The sequence below is a fragment of the Buteo buteo genome, chromosome 10 (assembly GCF_964188355.1).
Source record: "Buteo buteo chromosome 10, bButBut1.hap1.1, whole genome shotgun sequence".
NCBI lineage: Eukaryota > Metazoa > Chordata > Aves > Accipitriformes > Accipitridae > Buteo > Buteo buteo.
In genome coordinates, this window is record NC_134180.1 from 33,828,656 (window position 1) to 33,840,070 (window position 11,415).

General features: G+C 41.9%; 1 protein-coding gene across 2 annotated transcripts; it reads right to left on the bottom strand.

Annotated features, from left to right (window-relative positions):
* Nucleotides 1-1,232: 1,232 nt before the first annotated feature.
* Nucleotides 1,233-9,048, bottom strand: PRDX1 (peroxiredoxin 1). Of its 2 annotated transcripts, XM_075036990.1 has the most exons (7): nt 8,888-9,005; nt 7,200-7,405; nt 5,772-5,888; nt 4,606-4,759; nt 4,206-4,328; nt 3,227-3,357; nt 1,233-1,615 (listed from the first exon to the last, which is right to left on the bottom strand). In XM_075036990.1, the coding sequence occupies exons 3-7, from the start codon at nt 5,875-5,877 to the stop codon at nt 1,530-1,532; spliced, it is 600 nt and encodes a 199-aa protein (XP_074893091.1). In that variant the 5' UTR covers nt 5,878-5,888; nt 7,200-7,405; nt 8,888-9,005; the 3' UTR covers nt 1,233-1,529. The 2 variants fall into 2 exon arrangements, with proteins under 2 accessions (XP_074893091.1, XP_074893090.1); XM_075036989.1 differs by lacking the exon at nt 7,200-7,405 and having other exon boundaries at nt 8,888-9,048.
* Nucleotides 9,049-11,415: the final 2,367 nt, after the last annotated feature.

Genomic DNA, 11,415 nt, shown 5'->3' on the forward strand with positions numbered 1-11,415 from the left:
TTACCTTGAACCATATCCTATATATATGTAAAAAATGCTTGCTCCTCTTACTTCCCAGTGCCACCCTAGGATGTTAGCCTCATTTGTTATCTTGAGGAGAATAATTTGCATTCTAATACTAAGCAAAAATGATCCAACTAAGCATCACTTTCACCTTAGCTTTGGAAAGATTTGTGGCACTTAAGCAAGACCCAGGGAATTAGCTATTTTAGTATTTATTGCAGTTATTTGGTAGAAAGGCTTCTGCAGTAAGTATTTTTTCCAACTGCACAAGACAAGTTTACGACTCAAGGCATGCAACTTTCACTTCTGACTCATGTAAGTAGCCCAGGGCCTCAACTTTGTTATTGCTCACTTTAAGCAGGGCAGGATAGAACTTGTTCACTACTTGAGGAGCTGAAGTTAGATGCAAGGTCTTGGCTTTAAGAGTTTAATCTTTACAGGTACATAAAGATCACAGGGTTCTAACTTATATTGCTATGCAGTATCTCCTTACCCAGGAGCTTCAGGACTTCATCACAAGCCACCTTTAACCATGAAGCTACACAGCAGACTCAGCTTTAGTGTAACTTAAGGCCACAGTCACATGCTTTGAGTTTTACAGTATGCATATAATCATTTGGAATACAACAATTAAAGACAAGGCTGAGCACATCTGAGTACCAGATTTTGTAGTGCCACCCTTCTTTTGATCTTAGCCATATGACTACAAGCTAATGGATAACTGGTATATTCTCACTCCCATTCCATGCAGTGGGAGAGACTAGGGATGAATGTTGTGGATTTAAGTTTGCTTTCCAGAAAGCCCAGTCTTCCAGTCCTGTATAAACAGGGTTCAAACTGAATGTTAGATTCCCAGAAATTTAGCATGAACAGTCATAATTTTGACCAAAGTGGATGCAGAAATGAGTAAGTTGAAACAGTGCAGGAAAATATGCCCAGTCTGTCAGTCACATCTATGCTTCATGCTCTGGGCACTGTAGTATTGCTTAAATCTGACATTACTATCAAACCATGTTCCTCTACATAGTAGCAAAGTCATGAAGAGTGTACAGAGTACTTTACTACTGCAACATGAAAATTAAGTGTTACTATCTCCATTCTAATGGAGCTGTAAAAGGTCTCTAGGAATTGAGATGTCTACAGACAGCTCAGCAGACAGAGCTTTCAGAAATGTAGCCTGCATTGCTTCCAGGTCTCCTGATGATTATACACAAGAACAGTAGACAGTATGCTCTTTCCACAAGTTTAATAGAGTTACAAAAGGATACCACTGCTCTATATGGAACACATGGCTAACCACATACACTGCATTGTCACTAAAGTCAACAGGGCTTGATGTACAGATATTGATCATTTCAGATTTTCTATGAAGGTACTGTCAACAGGACAAACTTGCCTTCAAGTAAAAAAAGTTACTTTTTATACCTACAACATGATCCCTTGACTCAGATGCAATGACTTAGTCAAAGTTCATAACTGATGCTTGCTCTTTACATAAGGCATACTAGTTTCCACTCAGAACAAGTTTATTTCTGCTTGGAGAAATACTCTTTACTTTTCTGAACATCAGGCTTGATTGTGTCACTGCCAGGCTTCCAGCCAGCTGGGCACACTGAAATGATAAGAATGTTTAAGTCTTACCAGCTGCTCCTGCATAACATGTTTTACACAACATTAAAGCAAACTAGCAACTCAGAACATGTTTACATCTTTGCAACATACAGGAGGTGCATTATTCAGTGTGGCATTATGTTCAATTTATTTTATTTATTTCCATTTATTCACTAGCTAGTAGCACCGAAGTAACCAGGTGTTTGCCCATGAAACAGTGGGCCCTTTACACATGCGCCCCTCCCCACCCTGCTTAAAAGCTTCACAGAAGCTTGAAGCAAGGTAACACCAACTCCAGCAGCCTGAGTCAGAAAGGCTTTACAACTTTACAGTATACTTGTCTCCTTGGATCCTGTGAAGTCTATATTCTCCTTATCTTTAATCAACCCTAGTCCCATTCTCCAGTTTAATAGGGAGAGAGAAGAACAGTTAAACTGTCTCTAGTTCCCCTGTATGGCTACCAAAAGGCCCCCAAGATGCAGAGGTTCCATGGCCTCAAAATCTCAGCAACTCCTGAGCAGCATTTTTTGGACACAGTCTTCCTTGTATACAGCCATGCAAAGCTTGATGCTTGCTCCACAGAAGACTGGCAATTTTAGCTATAGTATTCTCAGCTCGAGTGTTGCTACACACCTAATTATGGTCTATCCTGGTTTAGATGAGACTGCAGTCCTAGTTCTGGAGGAAAAGCTTTTGCCAGCTTTTGACTACTTCAGGGCATAGTAAAGCCCAGAAGGCTTCATTTGCATGACATGTGACTGCTGCATCACCAAGTATTAGGGATGTCTCCTCAGCTGACAGAAGATGGCATACAAGTTCAGAAACACTGACTCTCTTCAGGCTATAGCATAGCCACAATAGCAGCTTGTTTTAATAAAATCTGCCCTTGACTTACCAATTCTGAAGCAACTTAAGTATGACCAGCAACAACACATGTCATCAACTAATGACAGTTGAAGACTACTAATACCTACATAGTAATTTTGAGTTTCAATAACCTGGTTCAAACCTTTCATCTGCAGTGCTTTTTTTTTTTTAAATTCCTGTAGAAAAGCTACCAGCCTCAAGCACCTTATTCCTGAACTATGGACACAAAGACTCTCATCCATTTTCCCCTTACTACACATGGACACAGAGATCAGGCGGCTTTCTGGGAATTTAAATACCTTGTTTAACGGACTGTGTAAAACACTGCATTAGTACTGATGGTCTCAACCTACCAAACCTGAGAGCACAGTCTAAATTATGCTTACCCTTGCAGGCTAAGTTATTACGTGTTCTTCACTGCTGTCTCAAGTATTTTCTGTGTCTAATTGAGAGACAACTGTTATGTGCTTGGCAAGACATCCAGCACCAAGTTGATTTATGTGATGTTTCAACATTAGCAAGTACTCAATGGACAATTAACTGGAATGGGATAAATATAGCACTATTGTGTCCTTCAACAAGTAGCTTTACAGAACCAGTTGCATTTCAAGAGACAGCAGAATTATTGTTGCGCACAGATCAATACATGTACTTAGTACCTTTCAATAAACCTTGATTTAACCTGCCTAGTTAATACTGTGCTCTAGAAAAAACATTTGAGATTAGAAAGAGGAAGAACTGTTACCTTCTCCATGTTTATCTGTAAACTGGAAGGCCTGCACAAGTCTGAGGGTTTCATCAACAGAACGGCCAACAGGAAGATCATTGATTGTTATCTGCCTCAAGATCCCCTTCTCATCAATTATGAACAGACCCCTACAAAAAAAAAATGCAGCCCTGAAGTTAAACACAGCTTTTGAAAGACTGATTAGACTGAAGTGAGTTTCAAAAACTCAAGTTCAGTATTCCATTATGGCAGTACATTGTGTCACCTAGTATTACCTCTTCCTAAAAACTAATATCTTTGGTGTATGCATAGCACTGAAACATTAGCAGTTGAAAGCTTAACATTCAGCAGGAGCTAGGAGGGACAGGATGTAAGTCTAATGCAGGAAAGCAACATTTCATATTTAAGGAAGATGCTAGTGGAAAAACAAAATGGAAGAGAAACCCAAGGAAAAGGTGAATTGAAGGAGAGGCATTCTTACATTCAAATAACAACTACACACACTGTTCTCAAAAAGCCCAACCCAGCAATGGTTCATCAGTTAGTCCTCCAAAATCATGTTAAGAGTTAGCAGAAGTTCAGCTCCCTCCACAACTTCAAGTGAACAGTTGACTAAAAGCTAAGGCTTGGGTTTTAAACTGTACTTTAATCACTAAATACCTGTAATCACTTTCATGACTATGTAGGTCTTGCATTACCAATGTTTGCAGAAGCTCACCTGCAGGAGACTCCTGCCTGTGCAGATAGGTAATCAGAGGGAAGCAGCAGGCATTTATCTAGCTTACCAAAGCCATGAAAAGTCTAAACACTAAGGAAAACCACATAGCATTTCCCCTTATAAGAGTGTTTGATGGCTCTTCTAGAGGTAAACTGCTTCAAGCTAACAGCTTCAGCTTGCTGCAGGTGTTCAAGTATATGCAAGCTCCATGTTCATCTGACATGCTCCATGTATTGGAACATAAGACTTCAACAACAAGTTTACCTTCTTGCATATTACCTGTATGCAATACCTTCATCCTCCTTAAGTACTCCATATTCTTTGGCAATGGCACGTTTTGTGTCAGAAATCAATGGGATTTTCATAGTACCCAAACCACCCTGTTTCTTAGGAGTGTTGATCCTAAAAGAACGAAGTTTAAATGTTAAAAATACAGACCAGAATAAAGTATAAGGTACAACAAAAGCTGATCCTTTCTGCAATATCATACTTGGTCTGCCAGGAGCCAACAGAAGAACTGAACAGTATGCTCAGTTCTGTTCAGAAGTACCTGGTGCTACCAATACTGCCCGAGTGCCTTCATTTGATACTTCAGTAAGAAAGTTTAAATACACTCAGGATTCAGTTCCTGCAAGAAGTGAGACCAGGCAGAATATTCTGTTAAAAGACTGATTCTTACCAGGCAAGGTGACAGAAGTGAGAGTCAACAGAAGCTCCAATTACTTCACAGTTAATTTTCTTGAAGTCATCAGCTCTGTCACTGTATGCAATAATCTCAGTTGGACAGACAAAAGTGAAGTCCAGGGGGTAGAAGAAGAACACAACATATTTTCCTAGATGAACAGTATAACCAGTTAATCTCTCTCACCTTTGTAAGAGTTCTCATAATCAGTATCAACCATTCAAATACTGATAGAGGAGAAAGTGCTTGATACAACACAACCTTTAAAGATTAAATTGCAAACTAAAAATGCCTCTATTTTAAGACTTGCTATATAGATGGCAAGCCCATGAAGCACCTAGGGGATTTACACTTCAGCCAAATACCATTTACAACACTCTTTGAGGCCACTCTACAGCTAGTAACACAGAACCCTACCCAACTGAAGTCTCCCAAACTAGGACTGTCAAATTTGACAGGGAATGCCTGTCTCCTGGGTTTAGTCCCATAGGCCTCCCCAGAGTACACCTAGTACCCATGCTAGAAGACCCTATGCTTGAATACTAACAGAGTGCAGAAATGCCACAGGTCTGAAAGGCTACAAGCCAAGGAGACATTTTAATTGAGCAGGTGACTAGTCTATACCTACTCACTGCCCTCACACAGCCTGAGGGGCACAGCTTAGTTAGAAATGTCTTTTTAAAGCCATCTACATTAGTGCTTGAATACTTTAGGCTTTCCCTTTGATTTTAGTAAGCTTTTTCTGGCAAGGCAAACATTTTGCCAGTATTCTAGAGAAAGGAACTTCATTGGTTAGAGGAAAGAATCTACTTTCCATTGACAGAAAGCCTACAATAGAAGATTTTGCTGTACCACAGTTTGGAGACATTACAGTCTCACAGTACAATAAACAGGACAAATAAGCCCGATCTGAGATTAGTTTAGAGGCATTTTATGCCAATTAGTAACAATTATCATAGCTGGGACATTCAGCCATGCTGCTGACAGCTTCCCAAGCATACTCTAGCCATCACTGAGAACCACTACACAAGTTGTGTACTTCAGTCTACTGCCAAGTGGTCACTATTACTTTGAAACAAAATTCAAGATGCATCCTTAGATGCACTCCACTCCTGCATATGGCTAGATTATATCTGTGTAATTAGAGAAGCACATAAGCTTACCTTTATAGTCAGAGAGTTTGATGTCTTTGAATTGTCCATCTGGCATTACAGCCGTGGCAGTAAAGTCAGGGGCTGGTTTTCCAATGAAAGCCTTTCCTGAAGACATCTTGATTTAATCTAGATAGGAGTTAATAACAATACAGTTTAAATAGTACATTTGCACCTGGAAGCAAGCATTTATTCAAAGCATCTTCTCAATTTAGATTGAACACCAAAGACAGTTTACCAGCAGTTGGGTCTTGCAACACAAGGCTTAAGAGTGAAATTAGTTTTAACTTTGTCACCTGGGTAGTCCAGTCAAAACACTAACATTCTTTCCTAAAGCAGCAGCACAGCAAGATGTAGTTCAATAATCACAGATATCCAGACCAAGCCACTACATGGATTACTAGCACTTCAAGATCTATGGCTTATTAGCCTCCTAATGATACTGTAACAGTTATCTACAACCAGTAACAGCTCAGGGTGTGGGAGAGGGCTAGCCTAGAATTTTAGCAGCCCTCTAAGTCTTCCTGTTCCACTTGGTGGATGAGTTAGTCTGAGTTTTAGAACTTTTGATGAGGAGACCCCTGTTCAATTTTACAAGGGAATTTAAGACCTCAAACTTTATGTTCCTGTTGATTCCAGAAGAAAAGAACTTTTGTTAATCCCCAGAGGACAGTGCTCTGCAGAACTACACTTCAGCCTTCTAAACAATTAAACCTTTTATTATTTGCAACTAGAAAGACTCACAGTATACATGAGAATCACATTCTATGTTAACAATTAAAATTTCACCAAGTCTTAAATCAGTACAGCCAGGTTGTTTCCCCTCCAAGTCTACTGGGAAAGAGTAAGAGGGTACACAAGGACAAGAGAACTCTACATCTGGCTGCCTGCCCTAAAAACTAGTCATTTGTAATACACCCTGTACAGTATTTCTGCTCAGTCTGGGAATGCAGTATATGACTTTAGAACTCCAGTTACTTCCAGAGCATAATCTTTCAAATAAGTAACTTTATGAACTTTGTTTCTTCAACTCAAAATCTTCTTAAAAGTAATTTCACTTAAGTTATTCTATACACTGCTACAAGCACTAGCTGCCTTGGAGATAAAAAACCTCTGAAAGGTTAGCATGAGTTTCACGTTGCCAAGGAAAGCCGAGATACAAGGATTCTTCCAAGTCCTGCCTGCAAGGCACCAAGTCCATTCTAAAAAAGCTTGTGAGCACCTCATTTCTTGGCTCCTTCCCCCTTGCCAGCCACTTTCTTCCTGGAGAACTAGCCCACAAGTCATAAGCATTTATCTTTCAACCCAAGTTTAGTCTTTTTAGTAATGGCTTTAGCTTTCAAAGTTTCTCTTGCATACCCTGACAGTATATAGACAGTAATCATCTACATCTCAGTTCTCATTTTGAGAAGTGCCAACATGTTCAGCATTTCTAACTACCTTTTGCAACAAAGGCCAATATCCCCATGTTCATATCCAAGGGTTTAGTCTTCAACAGCAGCAGACTGGGAGTAAGTCTTATGGATGATGGTGGCCAGAACTACAGAGTATGCTAGGATTGTATTGAAGCAGTCTAGACATCAATAATCCCTCTGCCAAGCATGACCTGTAGCCATGAATGCAGGTGCAATTCTGAAACCACAGTTCTGTAAGAGAGATAGGGGGACAGCCATTGCACAATATTTATTTGAGATGCCTCTAACTAGTGAGTTTCACCTTATAAAAGCAAAAGCTGTTTTGTCTGGAATGCATGACCCCACATTTTGTCAGTGAATTACATTCTTTTCCATTACTCAATCTCAAGGTCATCCTTGCTCAGTACTATGCCAGTCCTCCTATATTCCATCAGCAATCCCCTGGAGTGTTTTATTAGCAATTCAATGTCAAATAAAAGCTGTCAGACTACTCTTTGATACTTCCCCTTTATAAACTACAAGTTATTGCCCCCTTCTTAGGTAACATGAAAATCTTTAATATTGGCAGGCGATTTCAGTTGCCTTGTACTGCAAAAGAACCATCTGCTTTCCTCAGAGACCTGCCAACGCATCTGCTTTTCCGTACGGGGTTCACATATGTTCTCCCATGTTCTGCTTGGATTTTTAGCCACAGCATTTCCTAACCCAGACTCAATGTTATTCCCTTTCATTCTAAAGGAAAGGAGAAGGGACACTGCAAATCAAGTACACTTGAATCAAGTTGGAATATCTTTCTGTTGCTCATAGCCACACACGACTTCAATTATCTTCAAACAGCAATTATAATAAGCCAAGCCTGCACTCTTAACTAGCAATTCGTACCTTTAGGATATCTTGAACAAAAGCGAAAGGCCATTTCAAAACACACCATCAGCCTTCCACTTTGCTGACTTCAGACTGTCACAAAAATGTGGTTAAGCTACTGAGCTGTGGTCAGAAAAGAGCGATATTGCCACAAATCTCCTCGGTTCGAGCATACCGCAGCCAGCTACACGCAGACCACGACAGTCGTTTTGCTGGAAGACCTCTGAAGCGAGATCACAGCCTTCACCTGCGCAAAAAGCCACTACATCGCTCCCTGACAGGGGACACCTGACCCCTTGCACCCCCCCCCACCAAGCTGAATCCAGCACTTTTATTTTTTAAAGACTTAGAAGCAAAATGCCGACACGCTCGCCAGACGCCCACCGTTGAGCCGAAGCCTGCAGCCCGGCGGGCGGGCGGTGGGGGGGAGGCGCGGCCGCGCTGCGAAGTCGCTCGGCCGTCGGCAGGCGCGCTGCAGCCTGCCTGCGGGCCCCCCCACTCGGAGATCACCCCCCGCGGCTCCTCCCCGTGCAGCACAACGGGGAGAGCTGATAAAGGCCGGCGCGTAGGAAAGAGTTATCTGCCCCCCCCCCCCCGAAAAAAGGGGGGGAACTCAAGGGAAGAAAGCGGTAGCCCCCGCAGAGCGCTCCTTAGGGGGCGGGATGCAGAGAGCAAGAGCTCGCCCTGCACGCTTCGCTCAAGAACCCATCCGCGCAGAGGGGGAGGGCAAAACAAAACCAAAAAAAAACCCAAAAACACAAAAAAAAAGGAGGAGAAAAAAACCGCACTGTGCAAAACGCCAAATGAACGACACCCCGGACACCGCCCCCGGCCCATCCCCGCACTTACACAAAGAGCCGAGCAGCCCGCACCAAGCGACACGAACGGAACGAGGACGCCGCGAACTGCGGCAGCCCCCGCCGCACCGCCCCCTTTATACCCGCCGCGGTCTCGCGAGGAGACGGGAGCTGCTGCTGCTGCCGCCGCCGCCGCCGCCGCCCCTCCTCTCCTCTCCCCTCCCCGCCCGCTCGCAAGGGCAGCATGACTTGGCAGATTTGCGCCGATCCCCGGCGGCTTGGTCGATAGCGGGCTTTCGGTGGCTTATCTAACCGGGAACACTGCCCCGGGCTGCTGGAAGAAGCAAAAGAATTTGAATAAACGGAGCTAATTCTCTGGGTAGTGTCCTGGAGGTGCCATGGAAATACCCAGTGTAATGGTTGCAAACAATTAACGGGGAGGATGATTCAGATGGCTTACTGCTAGAAGAAATTACTTTTTAATGCCTTAATATAACCAAGCTATAATTATTAGAAGTCATCAAAGAGGCAGAGGATACACAGGATTTTGAGGGAGAGTGAGACGTCTAGGTGAATGGGAGTCGGCCATTGACTTCAGTAAAATCAGACCTTCTATTAACAAAGCAATATGCATGCACAGTATTACATAGGCGTGGGGTCAAATCTTCATCCGCTCGCTCTGCTTTACCAACTGGCTCTTCAACCTGATACTAATTCCCAAGGCTTTAATTGATTCTTCTCCATCAATGGGAAGGCTGATCTAAGTCATACAAGTCAGCAAAAAGAGCTGAAAAATAAATTTAAGTCTAATCTCTGAGCTTTGGGGGTAGGATGGAAACTCTTGGAAGACAGAGTTACTCACTTCAGGGAGTTTTGCACCATTCCCAGAGTGAAGCTGCTCTGAAGGATGTTTAGCCTCAGTGAATCCTTACAAGCATTGTGTTTGGATCCGAGACTGAATTGAAGCAGTGTGGTACTTTTTGAGGACCAAACCCTGAATTTAAACATAAAAGCTTTATTAGATAATGAACACTAAAGGCCATTAAGGACATATCAATGACAAAACTGCTTGCTTTAGTCAAAAGTGATAAACATGTTTACCAACTGATTTTTACTGTTTTGCAGTTTCAGTTGCATTTCTTATACCTGTTAAAACTTGATTATAAATTTTAATGAGGAGAAAACCACAAAGGATTAACAAACTTTTAATGTTTATAATCTACATGACTGTGTAGTGTTGCTGGGTGACCATACCCGTGTGGTGATTCACCCAAGAGATGACTAGTTTCAGTCCCAGAAGAAATTACTCCTCAAATAATAAAAGCAAAGTAACATGTATATATTTGCTCAGGAAGAAATCCGCACTCACCTTAATGCAAACAATTTATCTACTGCTGTTTCTATTGTTATAGCATGCTTAATCTTTTACAGAAAGACGTTTGTTAACTTTCTTAACATCAGTGTTGTGATGACAATTGAGGGCTATAAATTGAGACATGTACATACCTACCTATCAACTCACGCCATAAACCTGTGAAAAGATTAACCCCTGAAAGGTGAGGCAGCCCTAATTAAAACCTCTAGAACAATGTAGTCTTACTGCAACTCTGGCATGTTTACCAATGGACAAAGCAGTAACAACTTTCTCATGGTTTCAGACTCCTTTAATGCTTGTTATGCTCATTTCTCACACTTTCAGGTGCATAATGTACCCATTTTGCATGCAGCTTGTTCCAGGTTTGTGCCTTAAGCATTGCGTTTCCATTCATAAGTCCACAGCCTCATTATTTCTGATTTGTTTCCGAGCTAGTCTTTCCAAACATCAGTTTCTGGAAGTTTTGGAGTGATAAATTGTCAGGGCTGCTCCTTGTTTAGTGAGCAGATGGGTTTTGTAGCCTTTTTCAATCTTTAGATGTAAGATGCTACAAAGATTTAAAAAAATTAAGTTCTCCAAGAAAGAAAGGGCATGTCTACCCAAGCAGGTGCTGGAAGGACAGGGTTCTCTCCATACTTTGCTTCTCCACACTCTGTTCTTCGTACAATGGATTAACCATGGCGTAGTGTTCTGCTAAAATAGCTGCCAGATGGGATCAGCTTGTACCTGACTAGCATGGAGCATCAGGAGCCCCAGTGTAGGCCTCTTTGCATCCATCCATACAGATATGGCCACAGTAAGTAGTTTATGTATTAAGAAAGAGGAGCTGGCTGGCCTTGCAGTGCCAGAGCACTGAAACTACCCAAAGATTTCCAAATTGGTAGCCATGCTAGATTTTACATGTATCATTTTGATCACAGTATCTCCCATATATCTTGGCTGGGAATGGGTCCCTGATGTGAAAAACAAAACCCCCACTGTGTGTAACAACAAAGGCAAAGAAACGGGCCCTATTTCAGAACACTACTGCACATTTGGGTTTCTACACATTTTGTCAGAAGAGAATTTGAGTATTTTATATAAGTATATTCAGGACTTCTAGAGTAAGATGAACTCAGTTGGAACAGTAGTGTGAACTGGGCTTGGGCATTGCTGGGTGTGCATCTTGAGTGCATACACATCTGTTCTACAGCAGAGATGATCCA

Bases quoted from the DNA above. Each gene is read 5' to 3' on its own strand.
- PRDX1 (XM_075036989.1), bottom strand. From the start codon at position 5,877: ATGTCTTCAGGAAAGGCTTTCATTGGAAAACCAGCCCCTGACTTTACT. The intron at 3,358-4,205 runs GTAATATGCAAG...TTTTTTTTGTAG, and splicing joins GATGAAGGTATTGCATACAG to GGGTCTGTTCATAATTGATG. The intron at 1,616-3,226 runs GTAACAGTTCTT...TTATCATTTCAG, and splicing joins TACAGATAAACATGGAGAAG to TGTGCCCAGCTGGCTGGAAG.